Genomic DNA, 23,739 nt, shown 5'->3' with positions numbered 1-23,739 from the left:
ACAGATCTATCACTCCCTGACGCATGAGAGGCTGCCCCTCTTGTCCTTCCACTTAGGGAACCGTAAGAGATTGATGCTGTTGTCAACTAGTTATTCTGATTCTCGTCAGACGGGAGCCAAAAACACTCTTGTTCCCCTATCCCAGTCCTATTCCCAGGAAAGTGATAGAGGGACTGAGGGAGTCAGGTGGGACCCTTCTCTCTCAGCAGTCTTGCACTAAGAATGTGGAATTTCCCTGGGGATGAATGGGGGCTTTTGTCGTTTCTCTGCCTTCAACCCCTTAGTGAGAAGAAGGTCTGGAGGGAACCCAGGTGCACAGAGGGGCGCTTTTGCCTTCCCCAGGGCCTCAGCAGCAGGCAGAACCTCGCCCCCCCCGAGAGCAGTCTCACCCACCGAGCCCACTGCACAAGGGCACCTTCCTTGCCACTCTCTCTTGTCCTTCCTTCATCCCTTTCCATTACTCCATCTTTCCACGCTACTGTGTCCAGCGCCTACTGTATGTCTGGATTAGGGGCAGAGGCTGTCAAGGTGAATGAGACCCACTTCCTGGTCTCAGTAGGCTCACAGTCCAATGGGAAAGACTAACCAGCGAACTTTTGATAAAGGCCATGACAGAAGAAAGCGTGTGTGTGTGTGTGTGTGTGTGTGCGCGCGCGTGTCGGGTTAGGAGTGGAGGAAGCCAGGCTGGGAGACTGGTCCCTAACCATGTAGGGTGGGTGGGAATTTCCCCGGAGGAGAAGACATCTAGACATCTCGGCAGAGCCCTGGAGGGTGTGGGTATTTACCACCCGGGTGGTGGGGGTGGATTGCAGGGGACAAGACGCAAATCTGGAGGTGTGAAAAAGCCTGGTGAATGCTGAGTCCTCTCAGACCGGTTGGGAGCAGTAGTTCCTGGATGTTATCAGGTGTTTTGAGGGATGTCACTGGCCTCTTTTTTCCATCTTCGAATGTCTCTGTGCCTCAGTCTTCAAGTCGTCAGAGAAAGTGCCATTGCCTCTGTCCCCAGCTGAGTACTCTCATGCACGGGAGAGGCTGCGTCTCCAAATGCCTCCAGAGAAGTCAAATCATCGGGCCCGTTTCAGAAGTCCCCGGGGAATAGTCAGAAGAGCATCTGACCCTTTCAGGTTGTCGTGAAGATGGGATGAGATCATGTGATTAGTTGGGTTATAGTAGGAACTCGACACAAATCAGTCATCATTGCCCACTCCTTATCAGAGGAGTACCCATCACCAAATACCAACAGCACATCAGATGTGTGTGCGTCATCTGTCCCATTTGCCAGATATGTGACGCAGGACAAGGCATGTTGATTTTGAGTCTCAGTGTATCTTTAAGATGGGTATAGTGATGCTTGCTTCACAGTATTGTTATGAGAATGAACTGAAACAATGATTATAAAGTGATTACTGCTGCACCTGGCATACAAGAAATACTCGGGAAGTGCGAGCTATTATTATTATCATTTATTATTGTGAGACACAATCTAGTCAGTGGCGATTATTATCACCATCAGTTTTCTGAAACAAAAGGCATAATGGCGTAGCTCTTTCCAGTCCTGAATACAGAAGCCTAAGATAAACCTAAAGTCACGGCCATTTCTCACTCAGTGATTGGCCAACTTGAATTTGAGTCCTGCCTGAACCTGGGGGGTGGGAATAGAAAGCAGATTTATCAGAAAGCTCAGCCTGGAGCCCAGCAGTGGGGCATGGGGTTGCCTGTTTGCACAGCTGGATGCTGAGTTCGGAATACACTCGAGGAATGTGCAGGGCTGCGTGTGTTGGGGAAGGGGATGGTAGAGGAGCAGGCACCAATGTCTGATGTGTATGGCGTTCTTAGTATGGACCAGTTAATCACATGATCTTATCTTGGGCTTCATAAGAACCCCCATGAAGTCCAGGGTATCATGTCTATCTTCCAAAGGACAAAACTGGTCTAGCTTAAGCTCTCATGGCTGGTAATAGGCAGAGGCAGTATTCTATCCCAGGACTGTGTGACTCCAAGGTCCCCATGCCCTGATCCATCCCTGTAAGAAAAGGTGCCACATGCTGAGAACCACTCTGTGCCAGCAGGCGCCCTGGGCACTTCAGGTGCATGATCTCATTTATTCCTCACAGCGACCCTCTAAAGCTGGTGCCTTTCTGCCTGGGAAACTGAGAATCAGGAGGTGCTGGATGGGAAGGGGGATATATATAACCCAAAGGCATATACAGCCCGTTGAGGTACTTGCTGGTTTCCTTTCTTTCTTTCCTTGCTCCCGCCCTCTCACCGTTTACATTTTGCTGTTACTTAACCACAGTGGGCACTCCAAAAAGAGTGTTCTGTCTCAGAGGCATTTCTCTTCCTTCTAAAACAGGTAGAAGTCGTTGATCAGGAAGAGTGAAAAAAGAGGCAGACAGATCAGCAGGATTCCAGCCTGCCTGGTGTTGGTCAGTGGGCTTGAGACCCTTGTTTTCTGGCGACCCCTTGGCTCTGGGTCAGGGTCCAGGCTTTGATCCAGGCCTTAGAGATTGACTAGACTACTGATCCACTTGGTTGTTTTTATCTGACACATAAGCCCTAGATCCCAAGCATTCCTCCTTGAGATCCTTGGGGTCTGTATTTCTCTGTTTCACATTTCACAGGTGCCCAAGGAGATAGAAGGGTCCTTTTAGAGATCTTAGCCCAAGCAGTCCCTGAGGTCGGGAGCATCAGAATCACTGAAATTTACAGCTGGAAAGATCCTTAATTCAATAAATCTATTAATATAGATGGTGAAACAGGTAATGAGAAACTTGCTCAGAGGGAACTATAAATCAGTGACAGTGTTAGGAATCAAACCAGCTCCCCTTTCTCGCTCCTCCTTCCACGAAGGTGTGCTAAGAGGCAATTCAGGAGGCCCTGTACCAAAGGTATCTCCTTTTTATTTGTGATTGCTTTATTGAGATACAGTTTACATACCATGCATCAGGTATTGAAGGTATCTTTTCGAGCCTTCTCTGCAAAACCAGTGGTGGTTTTGCACAAAGATAAGATTTAGGGTTTCCAGAAGGAAACACAACTTTTCATGACTTTATTGTTGAGAAGATTCTCCAAGGAAAATGAAATCTGAGGTAACCACTCCTCCGTCATTTCAATTACATCCCATTTTCTGTTGCAGCTTGCTATCCGTGATTCAGGGAGGCAGCTGGGGGGAGGGGCACAAGGTGGCACAGCCAGCTGGTGCTAAGTGTGACACAAAGTGTTCATTTTTACCAATATATGAGCTAGGCTGCCCCGCCTGCCCTGGTTTTGTCCAGCAAGTTTTAGTGCCTTCTCCGTGTGAATGCAGCAGTAAATTAAATGTGGCTCTGCCTTCACGGAGCTCAGTCCAGACTTGGAGAGAGACAGGTAATAAGGAAATCACAATGCAATGTGTAAACGCTAGGACGGGAGGAAGCGCCGAGTGTGGCCCGGGCACCCGACTCAAACTGTGGGATGATGGCTCTGGAAGGGACTCTCAGAAAACCAGCAGGAGGCAAGATTTAGGTAACCTAGGTGGTTAAGGAGAGGGAAGGTATCAGGGGGCAAGAAAAGCATGTACATAAAAGGGCCCTGAGATAAGAGGGGGAAAAAAAGTGTATGGAGCAGTCTGCTAGGAAACAGGACCGAGATAAACGCAGGAAGAGAGAGGGGCAGAGGCCACATCCCACTGAATGTGTGGACCACGTTAAGAAAGTGTCCTTTACTAGGAGCAAATTAAGGTCACTGAAAGATTCTATTAATATTATTTGCATTTTAAAATTTGATTCTGGCTGGTGCAGGGTAGGGCTTGACTTGGGCTTGAAGGAATGCTAGATTGGAGTCAGGAAGATCAGTTAGGAAGTCGCAGCCTTGTTTCAGGAGAAAAATAATAGCAGCTTAACATTTAGTAGTCATGCAGCGGAAGGAAAAAAATACGGGTGAGAAATGGTGGCACTGAAGTGTTTCTTAAAGTAGAACAAAAGAACAGCAGGTGTTGGAGAGCTGAGCTCAGGTTTGAGTATGTTGAGTCTGAGGTTTCTCAGGGACATTTTCATTGAACATAGCAGCCCACAGCTGACAAGGTAGTTGGCAATACCATGTGGGCAGCTGGACATATACTGGTGTGGTGATCCAAGAAAAAAAAAAGGTAAGAACTGAAAATGCAGGTTTGGGACCTAGTTGTGTAGGTAAATCATCACAGAAGACAAAGCTCCCAGTATAAAAATACAGTTCCCCTGTTGCCCTTGTGCAACTTGTTTCCTCCTGGAGCAACTTACACACACACACACACACACACACACACACACACACTCCACACCCAGTATTGTTTCTGACCTCTGACTTAGAGAGGCTTTGTTTCATTCAGAGAGGCTGTCCACACTTCTCCTTTCTGGCCGGCTTTTACTTACATAAAATGTTATGGGACTCTGAGGAGGAACAGTCCTCGTGCGTAGTACATAGGCTGGAGTTAACACCTCCCAGTTCACGGAGGGAAACAGGCCTAGGCAGCCATCATCACCAGAGCAGAAGGAATGAATATATACTTCTAAGGTTTTGGCTTCATTATTTGCACCTTCTATTTGGCCTAGAGTTCAATAGTGAGCCTTTATGGAAGGTCCAGAGATAGTGCCCATTTGTGCACGCGTCACACATTTCCTCCCATCAGTGTAAGTTTCATTCTCCTGTATCTAGCCCCTGAGTCAAGGATCAGGTGAGACAGGCATACCTACCTGTTCCCTTTCCTCCCTCCTAGCCATGATATTTCCAGTTTATTTCTAACACATTAACAGAAGCATTAGATTTATTCAGCAAGTTCCAGATCCTTGGACTTGAGAGGTTTTTTAGTTCAAATATGATGTGTCTTTTCACAAAAACACATTGTCTTATTCATGTGGTTGCTCATAAATTACATTCATGAAAACTAATTTTTCATATTGTGAAGTTGTTTTAACATTTATCTCCAAACATGTGTGGTCACTTGAAAGTAGTGGGATGGACTCCAGCCTGGAATGTGGTTCAGAGGAAGGAACACACCCAGATACAAAAGGATTTAATGCTCACATAATGAAGCTTTCTGCTCCCAAGCAGGTCCAAGGTGGCTTGAGAAAACAAGGAGGGGACATGGGCTTGGCTGGTGTATAATGGGTAGGGGTGTGGAGCAGGGTTGAGGTGGGTTGCCATGGTCCGAACTTCCCTCTGGCACCAAAGTTTGCCAGATGAGGGGTTAATGGGGAAGGGGGGAGAATGGTCGGGCTTGAATGCTGTCAGAATTCAAGCATCAAGTATGGAAGTCAGAATTTTTATTACAGTTCGCTCTGGATGTTTGACTAGTGAAGTGTGCCATGTTTCATTTAACTGAACTTGAACTTGTGTAAGTAAAGCAATATGGTACTCTGTGAAGGCTGCAGTCTGAAAGTGGTAGGGGAAATGAAAATTCTACTAAATGCCTTGTATTAAGAGCCCAACATTATGTATTTTGAGAAGTGAAACGAGTGCGTTGGTCACTATCAATGTCTGGGACTCTGAAGGTGGTAAGTGTCTTAGTGAGGCATTTTATTATGGATTTAGTATGTGTAAAGATAGGTGCAATCTTGATTTATGTTTTAGGTTGTCTGTGACACAAGAAATTCCCAGAAATCTTTTCCCTGAACAGTCTACCTTGGATAGGGTATTGTTGCTGCCATTGGCTGGACCAAAAGAGTACATCACTGGCAATGGCCCAAGAGTCCGTAGAGATGGGGCTGACTGTTGGCCAGGGCACCCAGGGAAAGAAGACACTCAGGGCATGAATTCTGGCTACTTGTGCTGACTCTCAGGTCCTGTCCCGTTATCAGGAACATTCCAGTGAAGGCCGGAAAAGTCGCAGCTTTCCAGCAAACTCCATCACATATGATGGTGATGATACCACCTATGAAGTATATAAACTGCTTCTCACTTGGTTGATCCCAGGGAACTCCTCAGATAGCCAAGGGGTCTGGAAAAGGAAGGGTCTTTCTCCAGCACCATGGCACCTGGCAGAGAACTGAGGATGGAGGGGCACACTATCCTACAGGGTGCTGCTTCCATGACCCAAGGCATAACGGGCAGCTAGGGACGGACTGCCACAGGCTCAGTGTCTGTGACAACCAGTCTTTGTTTCTAGGAGAGTCCAACATGCAGCCAGTACTCGTACTCTAATGCCTTATGTTAATTTTTGTAATTATTTAATGAATATTGACCTGGAGGAAAAATCATTTTATGCTAGCCATCTATAGGAATAGCTAAACAAGACTATTTGTTTTAAAATTCACATACATATGTATATACATATACATAATTATATATAAAATACATAGATATTTTTAATTATATATATAAAATTTTGACTCCATTTAACTTCTCAAAAAGTGTCAAGATGGCATCCTGACTACTTTAATCAAATAACAAGCTTTCAGGCTTTCTGTGCAGCTTTCCTTCTGGGATACAATACTGTGAGTTTTGCCTCTGCCCCTCCAGCAATCCCACTCTTCCTCCAGTAGGTTTTTCATTAAGAAGCTGAGCAGGGCCACTGTATCCCCAACACAGGTCTGCAATTGCCCCCAGCATTAACTTGAAAATTTTACATCAGTGCACCATGAGGGGATGTCTGCCTCCTACAATGGAAGTCCCGTTTCCTGAGCCCCTCACATTTTCTGAATTCGGTACTCTTACATATGCTATCCCATTTATAGGTTTTAATTCTTACAACAGCACTTTAAAACACAAACTGCCTTTGGCTTCTACCAGATGAGGAAACTATAGTTCAACAGAGTGACAATAGCTAGTAAATGACCCACGGTTACAGTAAGTCGGGTATAGTAAGGGATTGGACCAAAGTGGGGCTGATTATTACAAAGTGCGGGTTCTTTCTACTACTTGAAATACAATACAATTCTGGCAAGAATTATGCAAAAACACTGAGGCAAAACTCAACAATTCTAATTAGTTAACAATTAAAATCATAGAGCTAAAAGGAATTTTCTGATGATCGTAGTCTAACCTCTTTCTAGACAGGGAAACTGACGCACAGGTATGTTGATCACCTGAGGCCATACAGGTAGGTTGGAGGCAGAGCTGTGATTCTGACCTAGACCGAATCCAGTGACTTTTCCACTAGAATATATTGCCAGTCCCAGAGCTGGCTCACTAACTTCAGACTTAGCCAAGGTAGCATGAATATTAATGATATTGACAAGATATAGCCATAGGTCTGGAGTCTAAGTGCGCATTTTGCTGAACAGCTCTCTTCCTCACCACTGCCCTGCTTGTAAAATTCATCCAGGCAGCTGCTGTAATTTGTTTTGCGATCCCTTGAGGGGCTGTATGTCCCGAGTACAAATCAACAGCCTAGTCAGGTGCAAGAGAAAGCCCGGAGTTTCCTGCTAGGCTCTGCCTTCCACTTCCCTCCTACAGAGCTGGGTAACACTTCACTTTTAAGAGGCCATTAATTAGTACTAGATTAAAAGTACAGCTACTTAAGCATGACTTGCCTTACCCACAGGAACACTGTAGGACTCCAGCCAAGTTTATCCTACTGACTGGAATAATAGAGCATCCCTCTGTGGACTATCTCAGGCTGTAGCACATTGGGTGACCCTTACAACCCCATGTAGTGACCCTTACAACCACTCGGGTAGTGCCTATCCCTGACCTTTGAGGAAGTCCAGGTAAATATGACACTAGATTTCAAATATCTTAGACAGGAAAAATGGAAATAATTTGAAAAAGTAGGCACATGAACATCATTTATCATTATATTACTTTTTTTTTTCTTTTCCGGGCACTTGGCATAGTGCCTGGCCCACAGTAGGTACTCAACAAGTATTGAACGACTCATTTCTCCAAAACCGTAAATTCTATATAATTATGCAGAACGATAAAGGGAAGCCAGGACTTAACCCCCCTGTAAGTCATTTGTTTGCCTTTAGTTTCTCAAATACCTTATTAAAGAACTTACCTAAGAATACCTTTTTATCCAATGTAAGGGAGCTGTGTTAAGAAAACTAAGATTAGTGGACGCTTATCGTCATTAGCAAGTCAAGTAAATGAGAGCCAATTCAATACCTGAGGATATATATATTCTATGTTAGGTAGCATGCAAATTGCTCACAGCAATTTATACAGTAATAGAAATGTGAAATAGGGAAGAGTGGTAATAAAGAGGAACAGGTGGCCCAGGAGGAGGAAATCCTGGAGAAAAGTTCCAATTGGCAAGTAGGGAAGGAACATGAAAGAGGGAAAGTGTCATTTGGAGGGCTTGGATAACCTCACACCACTTGTTTGAACAACTCAAGGAAAAGAAGGGAGTCCTAGCTACTACTTACTGAGTATGCCCCGTCCTTTCCCATCTCTTATCTCACATCTTAAACCCTTCCTTTGGAAGATCATTTTCATCATTTCCCAGAAGGAGAAAGGTGAAATGCCTGGCCCAGGACCACACAGAAGACAAGCAACACTAGAGTTTAATGGTTCTCAGAAAGTGTTCTGTAGATTCACAGGAGTTTTGCAAGGGTGCACAGGCTAGGTGAGGGAGCCCACTCTGCAGGCCCATGAACCTGCTTCAACCAGAGAAGCTGGTCTCTGATCTGCTTTACATAATAGACTTGCACTTAAGACTTTATTCGAATCAGGGCACCATTTGTTATAAATAAAAAACAATCAACAAAAACTGCTATAATCGAGGAAACTAGTTTCCTGGGGCTGTACGATGTATGTAATGCAGTCAACATGGTAGATAATTGAAAAGTGATTGCACTAAGCACAGCCTAAAATATTCACATGGAAGAAATAAAAACATTCAGACAACACTTATGACCCTTTTGGGTCAGCGGAGGCTGCTGTAGTCGAGGACCGAGGCACGAGTGTGGCTCAACAGTGGGTAGCCCTACGAATACCCGTAGTGATCGAAGGCGCTGTCTTCCAAAAGCATCGGCTAGAAGGATTCCGGCCCCATGACGTCCACAATAAACATTTCTGTGCTGCAAACTCTGTGCTAGAAGCCTCAACCAATGTTATTACCTTAGCAAGCCCCCCACTGACAGCAAGGACAGATCCCGAATGCCAGGTGCTATCACAGATAAAGTGGCTCTAATAACTAGTGTTGTTCTTTGTGATGCACTTTTAATTGGATCAATTTCCTCTCAATTATACAGTCCTCGGAAAGCAGATGATGAAACCAATTTCATCTTCAGAACATGGGGCTTTCTCCAGGTAAAAAGTGCAAGATAAGCTAGTTGGACCTCACACCAATTATTTCCCTTCCTATTCTTTGGCAGCTATTACAACAGAAGCCAAAAAAAACAATGCCACCACCGAAAAACAAACAATACAATTCTGAGTAGCCCAGCTGAGCAGATTTTTTTTCTTTTAAAAAGCAAGGTGATAGTTCTTTGGCTTGCCATCAGCCCGGCACCTAAGGAACAAACTATGTTGCTTAGTAAAACTAAAGCTGGAGGATCCTTGTCACAAATTCCCTCGCCCACTTCTGGTCTTTTTAAAAGGACAAGACTTCTTCCTTCATTGAGCTCTGATTACAAGGATAAAGCAAATGGTAGAGGCTCAGTTCCTAACACAGGGCTGGTGATTCTACATAGACCTTGGGGGCTAGGGCTGTACATGTGTGTGGAAGTAAGATTTGGATTTCTTTACATAATGGTGCCTTAGGCTGAATTTTGACTGGGGTAGGTCCTTAATGATCTCAAAGAATTCAGTGTTACATATGGCAGCAAAACAGCAATGGTACAATTTATCCCTCTCATCTCCCAAATCCCGTATTTAATTAAGACATCAACAACAGCAATGAAGAAACAGTTATCAATTATTTAATTCTGATAGAGGAATGGAAATAAATCTCAAAACCAAATATTGTGCAGTCACTTGAGGAAAATACAGAATAAAGACCAAACAGTTTTGTCTGACGAAAATGAGATGTGTCCACCTCCCCGTTTGTTGACCCCAGAGTGTGCTGTACGCTTCTGTAGTCCACTCTTAGCACAGGTCCGTGGAGAGAGGTACTATGAAAAATGACACGCTCTAGAGACTACTCAGAAGTGTTTACTGACTACGTTAGCATTTGTGTTTGTTTACTCCCATCTTTCTGTGCTTTGAAATAATTCCAATCTATACGATCCTATAAAAGGCAAGCGATTTCCAGGCTGAAGTCTCCAACACCAACCAGCTAGGGTTCGATCCATTCTCTGTCACATCTGCAATTAGAGACCAGTCCAAGATGGCACAAAACCCCCAGAACCAAGAGGTACTGCTTCCCGAAAGGAATGTCTATCTCCCTTGGTGGCACTGAATGAGCTTTCACTCTGGTAAAGGTGAAGAGACCTGAGACATCATGCCACAGGGACATGAGGTCTGAAATGAAAGATGGAGCAGATCCCACTGGAACATGCATACTAAATGCAGCAGAAGTGAAGAGAAAACGTCACATATGAAGCACATTACAATAAGAGGGAAATATGGGACCAGGGTTATCAAAGCCAAAAGAGGGAAATCAACAAGGACTCAGTACAAGGGCAAATTTCAAATATAGGGGGCAAAAGGCTTTCTACTGAAGCCTCAGAAGTGCCTAAGTTCTAATCAAACTTCAGCTAACCCCATATCAGATGTCCTATTTGGGGCAATACATCTGTTAAAGCTCTAAATTTAGGAGGGAAATAATGCAAAAAATGAAACAAAACAAAACAAAACCAAAAAAAAAAAAAAAAAAAAAAACCCCACTAAAATACAGCTTCTAAAATTCTAGGACTAGCCAGCTGGCATAAAAACACAGGCCAAGTGCACTCTACAATACCACCGACAACCAAGGAAGAAGGGAGAGGAAAGTGGCTGGGAAGCAGAAGAAACAGTTCTCTCTCATCCCCTAAGGGGTCGAGTATCTTCTCAGATGGTAGCTGTAAATCTTGATGCAGTGATCCCAACAGTCCAAGACCAACAGCTGCCCTTTAGGAGTGAGGGCGATGCCCACTGGACACGTGAGCCCCTCTCGAATAAGGACACTGTAGCCCCCACCCTTAGGAAAGTGGAGAATTTCCTTTCGACTGCTATCGGCCACGATGAGATCCCCACGAGCATCCACACACATGCCAGCGATGCAGCGGAAATCCTCATTCTCTGAGAAGAAGTGGCTAATCTGGCGACCCAGCTGCCCATCGGGGCCCACAGAGCCAATGGAGAAGCCACCCTCCAGGTGGTGCTCATTCTGCCGATTCTCCAGATTGAGGCCCAAGCCCTGGGTGAAGTAGACGGTGCCCTCAGCATCACAGGTGACAAACTTGGGTCGCACGGCACTGCAGAGGCAGCTGTATTTGACCACCCCTGCTCCTCGGTCAACAGTGAAGCACCAGAGCTTTCCACCTTCCACATCAGTGACCACAAATTGGCCAGACGGAAGGGCTGTGATGCCCCAGGGTTTGCTTAGCTGGCTCCTGTGACAGGCCACGCAGTGACCGTCCAAGGTGTATACCTTGAGGGAGTTGTCGTAGCTGTCAGTCACACCGATGAGCCCATGGCAGTTCATGGCCACTGAGAGGGGAGTGAGATTGGGCAGATCGGCCCCAAGGAAGCTCAGCACAAAGCTGTCAATGCCGCTAGGGCTGCGGCGGATCTCCTTCAAGAAGCCTTTCCGAGTGAAGACTTGGATACGGTAGTTGCCTCGGTCAGCAACCAGCACTTCGCCTTGACTCGTCACGTAGAGACTGACTGGAAGGTTGAACATGCCTGGCGTGCTGCCTTTTGCCCCCATTTTCTTGAGAAAGAGGCACTGCTGGATATTGGCAGCGGTCTCGGAACCCCGCTGCTTAGCAGGCGAGGCCCTAGGGCTGGCGACCACTTCCTCGGGGCTCATGTCCATCTCTCTAAATGTAACGGAGGTGGAGGCGGCAGAAGCTGCCGCCTCCATGGCCCAAGAATCTTCCATGTTGACTGTCCGGGGCTTTTTAACAGCCTGCCCGATTTGGAGGGGGCCGACATGGCCAACCTTGAGAAGCTCCACATCCTGCAGGGTTAGCTCCCGGGGCAGGCTGGCCGTGAGCTCTGGCTCCTCCTCGTCAGCGGTCTCTTCCAGGAGCGCTACATCTGCCTGCTTGATCTTGGCCAGGAAGTAGTCACAGCGAGACACAGCCTGCACCTCTGCAATGTTAAGCAGGTAGCTCTGCTCCTCGACGACCTGACTGTTGGCCTTCTCAACCTCAGCCAAAGAGCCCGTGAAGAACTTCCGGGAGCGAGCCAGCTCCTCCTGGACCCTGCGTTCCTCATGGCCGTACTCCTGGAGAACCGCTTTATACCGTGCTTGAAGGTCCTTGGAGACCCCTTCCAAGGCCACCTTCCGGCGTTGCAGCTCCCCCATGAGCTCCCGCAAGCGGGCCAGCTTCTCTCCAAAGTCCTGACGCCGCTCCTCAGCTGCTTCTTTGACAGGAAGCGTGCAGTGGCCAGGGGGCTGGTGGTCCGCCTCCCGGCAGGGCTCACACAACACCACGCCGCAGCTCCGGCAGAACTGCCGGGGCAGCCGCCGGCCACAGGACCGGCACATGAGCAGCCCCACAGCCTCGCTGAGCCCAGCTGTGTCGATGATCTTCAGCACTGTCAGGTTGTCTGTCAACTGGGTGAGGCTGGTTATGCGGGTAATCTTGCTGCAGAACGGACAGCGTACACCATTGATGCTACTGGCTAGGAGCTTCTCCAGGCACTGGCGGCAGATGGTGTGGCCACAGTGCAGGAGCTTGGGCCGCAGCTGCTCCTCTGTGAAGGACTCCATGCAGATGGGGCATTCCAGCACTTCCCGGAGGGCGTCCAGGTTCAGGTGAGAAGCTGCTGCTGCTGCAGTGGCCATCGTGCTTCCCTTGAGGGGCCTGCTAATACAGCCCAGAACCAACCAACTTGGCATTCATGCTCCAGAGGGTCAAATCCTGCTAACGAGAATAAGAAGCGTTTATTCCACTGCCTGCACGAGCTAATTCACTCAAGAAACATCAAGAGAATAGCTACCATCATTCATTCAGCTGCTGACTTATTTAACAAGTATTTAGTCCACTCCATTAGATGATGGTGATACACAAGGAAGTAAAGCAGACAAAGCATTGCATATTGAGTAAGGAATCAGGGTCTGGAGTCTCCGGTATTTAGCTGTGTGACCTTAAGGAAGTAACCTAAACTTCCCAAAGGTCAGCTGCCCATCACCTGTCCATACAATCGAAGTGATAACGGTGTCTATTTAGTTTTCAGAGGGGTTTAACAGTATGATGAATATGCTGCACCTCATACAGCCCATGGCAAGCAGTGTGCTTGATAAATGTTAGTGATCAGTGACGTCTACGATTCAATTTACATTAGGGAAAAAGCATAGGAAAATTACACACAGGAAAGGATTATACATAAGTTCTCTGGGAGCACAGTGGATAGAATAAACAGTTCCTGTAGGAACTGCAGAGGCTCCCCGGATGCACGGACACTTCTGAGATATGTCCGGAAAGAAACATGGCCTTGAGGGATAAAGGCATTTTAAGCAAAGAAAACTATGTGAACTAAAACACAGAGCCACTTTCATTATGTTATAGAGAGTTTATGGTGCCATGTTTGGGGTCCTAGGAAGCACACAGGGAAGCAGAAAATTATGATGATTAGCTTTAGGTGATCCGTAAAACAATAGGTGAGGGAATACATGTATTTTTCATTCATCTATCGTCCCATCTACTCACTGATTCACCCAATAAGACGAGGTACCATGTATTTTACTGTACTAAGTTCCTAGGACACAGATCCTGCCCTTCAGATGCTCTAACTTTAGTAAAGGACATAAGACATGTAAGTAAATAATAACCAAGGCAGAAAACAGTATCATAAATAAGATCCATACTCAATTTGATGGAGGCTAAGAGGCATTCACTGTGATTTGAAGGGAAACAGAAGGGTATGGATAGGGTCCTGGAGATGGGGGAAAGGGGCGTACCCAACAAGGACAGCCTTACTAAAGGTTAGAGAGCGAGGGAGAGCAAGAACTTCAGTGCATTAGAAAGAGAACAGGGAACATGTAGCCTCTATAGGTTTGTTTCCATAGAAAATGAAATAATGCTGCCTTCACAGGGTGAATGCAAGGATTAAATGAGATAATACAGGGAGTGTATAAACTTCCAAGTTTTGGCTCAGCACCAAAAAAAGTCTCGGGTAAATTTTAGTTCTCTTTTCTGTCATTCTTCGGTTAAAATTGTGGGAGAATATAGTGAGACCAGAGTTATCTGGTTTGATTAGGAGAATGATGATAAGAAGTCTTCAGAGCCGAAATGAGACCTTCAGATTTCATTTTGATGGGCGCAGTGAAGCAACACATGTTTTCAAGCATGGAAGTGATAACGATCAAAGCTTGAATGCAGTAGGTGAAAAGGCTGAGAAACTAGTTTGGAAAACTGCTGTAAAATTGCCTGGGGGAGGAAACGGGGAGCCTGAACTAGGGAGCAGGTGGTGGCAATGGAAAGATGCACTTGAGCAAGATTAAGAAGTACAATCACCAAGATGAGTCGATTAAAGAGGGGGAAGTGGGACAGCTAAGAAAGCCAGAGACTCCAGCCTGGTGATTTAAAAAACAGTACTGCCTTATCAAGACAGTTTATATTTGGCCTGGAACACCCCCTACTTCACCAAGTACAAGCCATAAATACTCCCACCTACCTTGATCCACATATGCTCATAAAATAGAACAGAGATCTCAGTGCTCTGCAGATTTATGTCCGTGTCAATTTATACCCCAAATTAGAATGAACAGATCTAGCAAGGTGAGGCACAGGGGCCAAGTGCAGCCCTTCTCAAATGCAAATTCTACAGCTGTGTCCTTGCAGACTGTCAGCCATCAAGGAGAAGAGGAGGGCAAGTTAGCCTGGTTTGAGGATAACGCAGCAAGGTGAGAAAAGCTTTGCGAACGTCATCAGCGTCTTTCTCCATGCATATAGAAGACAGGAAGTCAATGCAGAGATACATATTACGGAGTCTCCCCATACTTACTCTGCACGGGGTCCTGACAAATATTCAATAGCAGACACACATAATTTATCCCAAGTCAATCCCACCTCTCTGAAATCTGACTTCTCTTCCACCAGAAGGGAACAGTAACCATCTAGTACCTTCCATGTGCTGGATACTGCACTAGATGCTTTCTATACTTAATCTCATTGAATCCTCCTAATGACCCCACAAAGCAGGTACTATTTTTATTATTTCGTAAGGAAACGAAGGCTCAAAACAAGTGATTCAAGGTCACAAAGCTCAAACATGCTGAAACCCTGCAGTACAGATATCTTTAACTTTGTTTAACCCAGAATTACTTCGAGTTTTAGGGCTTTTTCCCCACTCTCATGTAACACTTGCTGACAAGTGTTCCCTAGACCATTCTTTGGGAGATGCTGCCTTGTAGAATGTAAGTTTCTCCACAAAAACCAACAATACTACTGTTAATGAGATTTAGCCCCAGTGGAGTCGTTGGCTACTCTGATTTATTAGCTGGGCGACCCACTTTCACACACCAACCTTGTAACCCATTATGACTCAAATTCATGTCTCAACAAAATAACATACCATCAAATATCATGAACCTATAGGTGAAACTTACTACTGAATTCTTAGATGCCATAGGTCTGGGTACAGTACTATAGAAATACTGATGAAAACCTTAACTCAAAATCCAAGCAAACTTTAGGTTTTAAACCAATAGCTTCAGCTCCTTCTTCCATCATCTGGCACAACAGACTGAGGGCAACATTTGGTGTTTAGATCCAGAGCGTGCTACCTTACAATGCAAGGGACATCTGTTCTTCCCAAAGCTGGCACTGCAGATCAGCTAATTAGACAAGTCTGCCAACTTGTAAAAATACTAGCAAATTCTTTCCCCAGCTTTCTGGAATATCATACCACCTCCTTCAATTAAAAAGCTTCTTGCCTCCTCGTCTAAGCTATCTACTTTAAAAAATGAATTTACTATGCCCACATCCATATTCCAAATTATCTCAGCTATCTGCAGCTTCGCTAGGCTCCCTAAGGCAGAAGAGAATGTCAAAGATTCCTACTCTAAAGCCAGTGTGCTCTGCCAGGAAAACATGAGTTCTCATCACTAAAGCATCAGGTAAATGGCCTCAAACTTGGGAAAGGCCTGAACTATGTCTCCCATGTCTATGACCCATCAACACGGCCTTCAGCAGGATCCCAGCCTGATAAAGAACCATACGACAGGCAGATACAGTCCCTCTCATCAAGAAACATACATCTAGCCATCACTGTTAATACTAACAATGATTCAGTTCGCAAGTCAATTCGAACTCAGTTTCCCTCAAAGGACCAGAGGGTGACAAGAATTGTCTTACCATTCCAAGTCCTGCCATTAGCCACGCATTTTCTGTCAGCTATAAACTCTAAAACCAATCAGAACGAACCCTCAACATGTTATAATAATCTTCTCTGCCTTCATGACACCTTAAAGATGCTTCCTGTTGAGTGCTCTGTACCATCAATTCTTGAACCCTCACCTCACTGCTCTGATCTCACGATTAATACCGCACTTCCCCTACCAATACTAGCCCAGCTCTTCTGCTCCAGATAAGAATCTACCCCTCAAGTTGTGTTTACTTCAGCTGCCCTAAGACTCAGGAATATTCTATAGTCACTACCTAACCTGATCTAGCCACTGCTGGCCCCTACCATGCTTTCCCCGGTCCATGAGTTAAATAACCAAGAGAGCAGAAAAAAATAAAAACCAAAACCCCGTGAACCCTGAAGTTAGGCAGAACTGGGATTAAATCAGCACAGCCATTTACAAGTTGTGGGACAAGAGGAAAGTTATTTAACCTCACTAAACCTATCTTCTTACTTTACTAAAAGCAAGAAACTAGGGATAATGCATTTCAAGTGCCTAGTATGGAAAACAGCAGGTGTGAACTTTAAAATGGTTAATCATAATTTTAATAAAATCAGCAACAGTATTAACAGTAACAACTAGTACTAGTATTAACAAAGCATCCAGTTTACAAACTACATTTTCAAAGGGATGAAGAATCTTTCTTTTCATGGCAGATAAAAGCACATCAAGATTAATAAAAGGACTGGCCAGCTTTGAAAGAATTTGATTGAGAACACTAGGCATCCATGCTAGAAATTGATGTGCAGAGGAATTCACAACGTCTCTTGCCCAGAAAATAAGCTCCTTCTAGCAGGGACTAAATATGGAATGCTAGAATTAGTAGTGATCTCAGAGGGTAGGGTAGATGAGTAAATGGAGATCAGAAGAGAGCTATCAAGAACTCATTAATCATACGACTAGAACTAGGACTAAAAGACAGGTCACTAGCCGTGACCAGTATTATACAGATTAAGAAAGCGGGTTCAGCAATCAAGCTTTTTGGATTTCAGTCCTGGCTCTACTGCTTACTGTGGAGACTGGGACAAGTTAACCAACCTCTCTGGTTCTCAGAAGGGCTTTAAAATAGTATCTCCCTTACAAGGTTACTGTAAAGGTTTAAGTGGGATTATGTGTATAACGCACTTAGAACAGCACCAACGGAGGCATACAGTTAACTGTGCGATATACAATATGTAGCGGCAGCCACTACCCAGCCAAAGAGAAAAACCAGCACTTTTCAACAGGCATACTGTACCCAAGATATCAGATATGTAAATTTCAAATATAAAAATTCTGAGCCTTCACTAGAGAGTTTCACCTGATCTCAGAATCTAAAGATTAGAGATGGCCATCAGCAGAACTGAAGAGCTTTAAGCAATTAATCACACAAACCTTTACTGACCACATACTACCAGCCCAGCTCCATAAAACACTATGCATATAATTTTCAAACCAAACCAAACACAAACAGAGCTCTTTACCTAAAAACTAGAAAACATGTAAAACAGTACCACATTTCCTTTCCTAAGACATGAAGGTCCATGCCACCATGTCACATTTCTGCTTTGACTGGGATTTTACAAGGCTTATACCATTCCCTTTCTAAACTCTATTTACTCCTCTTGCACGTGAATGGAATGCTAACCAAGTGCATAGCCATCTCCCCAGTGGAGTGGCTGGCAAGAGTGACTTTCACAAAGTCTGAGAGGCCCCCACTTGACACTCACCTAGTTCTGTCGTGTGGAAGAGAGTTGGGAGTTTAATTTTACTCAGGGCATTTAAGGTTACATGCAAACAGCTAAGAAAAACTCACGTGGGAGCTTATAGGGAAACACAGGCATCACCAACAGAGCTGTGTACTGGTCTAGACAAACAAAACCACTCAGAAGGAAGAGTTTGTGGAAAAGGAAACCTGAGTAACAATATGTCAAGGACAGGTTAAATCAGTACTAGTTTGCTGCAAAGACACTTGCCAGTCTCTTCTTCTAAAACTGTAGGAGCTAGAAAGGTTCCCTTGCATCTTCCATAAACACTTAGGTAATATCAATGCTACCAACGTGACTTAGAGAATCTAGGACAAGGGGAAAAAGAGTCCTTTCTCAGTCCTTTCTCCCTCCAACTCATCTCCACCTGCCCACCTGTCTTCCAGTTCTTTCATCAGCATACAACACATGCTCACTTAATCATGAGCTTTTGATGAAAGGATCAGGAAGCAGATCCTGGGAAAGGTACAAGAGGGGATGGGAATTTGGGACAGACTGGTGAGGGCTGCTTAAGCTCACTGAAATTTGGCAAAACAACCTTCAGTTTCGTTCTAGCAATGTCTTCCTCTTATAATTACCGCCTCTTATAAAACAACCATTTAGTGAATGTCAGGTACCTTGTATTCTCATAATAACCTTGTGAAGTATGTTATTCCTCTTTATAAATAAGGAAACCAAGGTTCAGAGAAAAGCAACCTAAGGTCTCAAAGCTGGTAGGTAGTGGAAACTGAGGTTCAAATCCAGGCGTGTCAACTCGCAGTCATAAAACCACACTGACTCAAAAAATCTGTTACTCTTCCATAGCTGATAAAACCACACTGACTCAAAAAATCTGTTACTCTTCCATAGCTGGTGAGGCTCCCGTTAGCTCTTGGCAGTTTGGCTGAGAGGTTAGTAAAGGTACCTAGGAATGATTTTCTAATCAAATTATTTGTTATAGCAGAAGGAAGAAAAATAAAGGGAGTGTCACAGAGGCAGCACACATCAGTGTGCTCGGACAGTGACCTACTTGAAGGGCTTTGTAAACTTGACTACCAAACTCTCCAGACATAGGTGTATGGGCTTTAAGTGTTGGAAAAGCCTTTCTAATAAAACTAGTATAATACTGCGTAGGAGTCAGACATAACTGAGCTCACATCCCCACTTTGCCCCTTGCTGTGTAGCCTTGAGTAAAGCATTTAATCTGTTAGTTTTTCATTTGCATAATATGGAATATCTACATTGTTGGCAGGATCACTCGCAGGATTAATAGAGTTAATGCACATAATAAACAATAAATGGTTATTCTTATTTTTAATAGATTGAGGCTGATAAGAAGTGTCTGTCCTAGGTCACCTGGTAAATTAGCAGCAGAGGAGGGATTTTAGACTTCAAGCCTCTTGAGTCCCAGGGTGATTCAACTGCCATTACATATTTTCCATGGTGGTGTTTGGATGTCCCAGCTAAATCTCCTGCCTTCTGATGCCCTAATTTGTTTTTGAACTGGCTTCAGCAGTGCTACGGCTAGTCCTGGAGCAGACAGAGCAAATGCTGTTCTATCCCAGGGAAAAGAAGCCCAAGAGATCATTTAGAAGCAGGAGTTATCTTCCAGAGGATGAGAACCTTCAGCTTCAGTCCCCCTATGAAGTGTTTTTTCAACCAATGGCCTCTACACCTACCCTTTAGTCTCTAGCACCTCATCCTAACCTCAAGCTCCTCCCCCTATCTACCTACTGGTCCTGGTCTAAGAGCAAATCACGAACAAAGTCCAGGGTTACTCCCTATGTAATAAGACAGTTTTGTCTCGTTTAGAGTTCAAATTGATAGTCAGTGATACTCACTGGGCAGTCCTATCACTGAGGGGAATGCACTGAGATTTTGACTAAGCGGACCCCAGCAAGGGGGGGAAAAAAAAGAAAGAGGGAATATACAGGGTTACAGAGATCTAAATATGAGCCTGGCTCTGCCATTCCTAGCTAAACAAGTCACTTCCTAAGACGGAGTTTCCTTATGTTTAAAACTGAATAGAGCAGAACTTGCTTAGTAGTGCTGTGATAAAATTAAAATTACTAAAATGTGAGTGCTGTGCACCAGACACTAAGCACCCGTGATTTGCTTCACTGAATCTTCATAATACTCTATGACGTAGTCTTGTTATTAATACTTTATAGATGAAGGGCCAACAACAGGGAAGTTAAGTTAACTCACTCAAGATCACAAAGCCAAGTAGAGATAGACGCAAGATTGGAATCCTGGAGTAGAGTTCCTCAGCTTTGGCACTACTGACAGTTTGGGCCAGCTAATTCTTTGTTCTGAGGGGCTGTCCAGTGCACTGTAGAATGCTCAACAGCATCCTTGGTGTCTATCTCCTAGAGGCCAGTAATCCCCATACCCCGACTGTAGTCGAAAATGTCTCCCGACATTGCCAAATGTCTCCTGGGGGACACCACTTCCCTAATTAGGAGTCATCTCTTTAGAACTTGGCACAGGACTAAATACTCAATGTTCCCCCTTTCTTGTCTCTCTCTCCCAGCCCAAACACTTCCCTCACAGAGCCACTGCCTCTTGAGCTGTTGGTCTATAAGTGACCTTATATAGGATTAATTCAATCTACTTATATAACTGGTAACGGAAACCAGGCCTGAGATCTTGTTCTACTCATCCCCTGAAGGTCTCACAGACTATGTGCTGTCACAGCTTGGAGGGATAGCCAAAAGGATACTTGGGCAGATGACCTTGAATAGTTTTCCCGTTTTATGACTTTTTAACCACTCTTTTTTCTCCTCCCAAGCCTACAACTTTCAGCAGGCCCAGGGTTTAGAGCGAGTGGCCGTTCCATGGCTGCTTTGTGATAAGTGATCTTTGGTTAGTGAGGGAGGCAGATTCTGCCCCTAACAGGGAAAGTCCGGCTCTTTCAGGAGTTCTCATCTCTGAAGACTTCTGACTTTGCTGCTGAAACCCTGAACTCTCCTAAACTTCATACACTGAAATCCAGCGCATGCCTTATCTCCAGGTCCTTAGAGCTCTAGCACTTCCTTTGCTGCCCATGCAGACTTCAGGAATATCCTTTTAGCAACCCAACACCAATCCACATATCTTTTCAGAGTCCCCTTATTCTATAACCCAGTTAGTACGTCTCCATCCTACCCCGCAACCCCCCTAAATTGTGTTCCCAACCGTTTTTACAATCGAGAATTCAGCCTTTTGGGCTCTCCGTTGCAGCCCTCGCCAGTTCTTTGCCCATGCCCCCCAAATCCCTGGCACAGCTCCTTTTATGTCTGTTTCCAAACCTCTGCAGCCTTCAGCCCTGCATCCCAGCACGACACCCCAGTCACACAGCTCAGACTTCTGCCCTCCAATCTGAGCCCCTAACTCCTGCATTCCATCAGGCAAGATGCCGTCCTCAAACCTGGGTCCTTTTCCTTTTATCCTCCTCATGTCACGGGTTGCCTTTTCAAACCTGAGCCAGGCCCCCTCTTACTAAGAGGACACTGCCTCCCACTGACTCCCCCATGAACTCACCCCCTCAATTTTCTCCAGATCCCATCTGGAAGATGCTTCCTCCTTAGCAATAAGAAGATCCTCAGGCCCTGATCTCTCATCTCAGGTTTTGCCCCTCAAACGCCTAGTTCCCTCAGCCTCCCGAGATGCGGCACCCCAAGTCTCATCAGGGCCGCCCCAATTCCTTCCTGTTTCCGAAATTCTGCACCCCCAGATGTCTCCAGGGCCTTCGGACGCCCTCCCACCGTCCGGATGCTGCACCCTCTCTCCTCAGGGCCCCCACATTACCTCAGGCCTCCCGAGACGCTGCACCGCGGATTGTGTGGGAGCCCCTTTCTCCCCTCCCCGCACAGCTGCATCTCTTTTGAGCTCCTCTGCCCCATCGAATCCCTCCCGAGCCTGCTTCTCGCAGCCCCACCCCCACCCCGGTCCTACCCCTCAGATCCGGTCCCCAAACCCTGCCAGCCGGGCGTGGGCCGCGCCAGCGCAGCCCCCCCCCGCCACTCAGTCACCGCCCGAGACTCCGGCCGCGGTCCTTGGTCCCGGACCCTCCTTCCCGCCCCTTACCTGACCGCCCGCGGCTTCGACGACTCCACCGCCGCCAGCCCACCCGCCCGCCGCCCTCTGCGCACGCGCCGCCGCGCGCCCCTTGGCGGGCTCTAATTCGTAGAGCCGTCTGTCCGTCACTGCGCCCCGCCCCAGAGGCATGCTGGGGCTTGTAGTCGCGCGGACCGGAGGGTTCGCGGCCCATCAGCTGGGTAGGGGCGGGCTCTCAACTGGGAACCTCCCGGCCTTTGGAACGCGGCCTGCAGCTTTCTGTCCCCATTATGCAGACTGGGAAACCGAGGCAAAAGCAGGCTGCCCAAGTTCCCTCAGCGAGTCCGGGGCCAAATCTGATCTCCTGTGTCTGACTGCAGATACCCGCTTCGTTAACCCTTCACGTCCAGCAGCAGCCAGGGGAGCCTTGGATCCAGCAGAAGGGTCTCCCGGAAACGCAGCTTGCGCATGTGAGGAGTAGCCAGGGAAAGAACCCCCGCCCGCCGCTCGCCACATGCCACCCAGCGGGTAGTCGCAGAGCCTGGACTCGCCTAGAAAGGCAGTTCCTCTGGCTCCAAGTTGCTCCCTGGGACGCCCCGCAGCCTAGACGCCCGAGGTGGACGCAGCCCCCCAGCGAGGAGTCTTTTCCCTGCACCGCTGGAGGCCGCAGGAGAGCTAAATAGGGGAACGCGCTGTGCACCTGCTCCCCTGCTGTCTCTGCAGTAGCGAAGCTGAAGCTCCGCTGGAACCCAAACCCAAGCCCTCAGCCCTCGGGGGCGCCCAAGTGCAACCAAGAGCAGGAGGTCAGGCCTATGGCTGCTGAGCACCTGTGGCCCCTTAAGTAGTTCCAGGCCTGGCAGAGTACCTGCTCCTGTAGCTGACTGAGTGGCACAGCGTAGGAGCAGGGCGGGGGTGGGGTAGTATGGGCCCTAACTGCAAATCCCATTTAGGTTTGTGACCCTGCACAAGCATAACACAATGAACAGAAACAAGAACAGAACTACCCTCTTTGAGCACTTAGTGTCTGGCTGGGGCTAAGCACCTCCCATGCATAACTCCTTAATTCTCACAACCACCCTATTTAGATAAGCAACTGACCCCCCCCCCCCACCCGCTGCAATAGCAAAGCCACGTGTTCTTTGAGGTTAAAGCCCAGCCCCTGGGGACCCAAGACTGGATGAGAATCCACCCTGATTATCTTGTTTAGCTTCTACACCGCCCATTTCTTTATTTCTAAACAGAGATAACGTTTGTTTGCTATGATGATTAGCTAAGATTATGAGTACACAGTGGTTTGCATTTAATTAACGCTAATTTATTAAAAAAATTTTAACTAGCTCTCGAAATTGCCAATTTCTGAAGCCCTAGCCCCCAGCCTTTCCGATAGTGAGGTCAATGGGAGCTCGGGTCGGTATACTTACGGCATACTTTGAACAGACCTGGGGGCTCCGGATGCCTGATAGAACTCTGGAGCTATTTAGACCTCAAGGATACATTTGTAGTCCATGGCCAGCCAGAGTTTGACCTGACTGACCAGGAATAAGTTGAATCAGGAGTGGGCTGAAGAGAGAGCCCAGC

General features: G+C 46.3%; 2 protein-coding genes across 5 annotated transcripts in view; one reads left to right on the top strand and one right to left on the bottom strand.

The window, feature by feature from the left end:
- The window catches only part of ASTN2 (astrotactin 2), a 600,456-nt gene that overhangs the window by 375,724 nt on the left and 200,993 nt on the right, over positions 1–23,739 (top strand). The window lies entirely within an intron of this gene.
- Positions 9,797–22,286, bottom strand: TRIM32 (tripartite motif containing 32). Of its 3 annotated transcripts, none has more exons than XM_004774064.3 (2): positions 22,192–22,286; positions 9,797–12,911 (listed from the first exon to the last, which is right to left on the bottom strand). In XM_004774064.3, exon 2 carries the CDS (start codon positions 12,887–12,889, stop codon positions 10,868–10,870), a length of 2,022 nt encoding a protein of 673 aa, XP_004774121.1. In that variant the 5' UTR covers positions 12,890–12,911; positions 22,192–22,286; the 3' UTR covers positions 9,797–10,867. The 3 variants fall into 3 exon arrangements, with proteins under 3 accessions (XP_004774121.1, XP_004774122.1, XP_044929961.1); XM_004774065.3 differs by having other exon boundaries at positions 9,797–12,914; positions 22,192–22,278; XM_045074026.1 differs by lacking the exon at positions 22,192–22,286 and adding an exon at positions 21,913–22,024.

The sequence above is a fragment of the Mustela putorius genome, unplaced genomic scaffold, assembly GCF_011764305.1.
Source record: "Mustela putorius furo isolate JIRA1106 unplaced genomic scaffold, ASM1176430v1.1 tig00537301_pilon_pilon_pilon, whole genome shotgun sequence".
In the NCBI taxonomy this organism is placed as follows: Eukaryota; Metazoa; Chordata; class Mammalia; order Carnivora; family Mustelidae; genus Mustela; species Mustela putorius.
The sequence above is the reverse complement of the archived record's forward strand: the minus strand, read 5'-3'. Positions and strand labels throughout refer to the sequence as shown.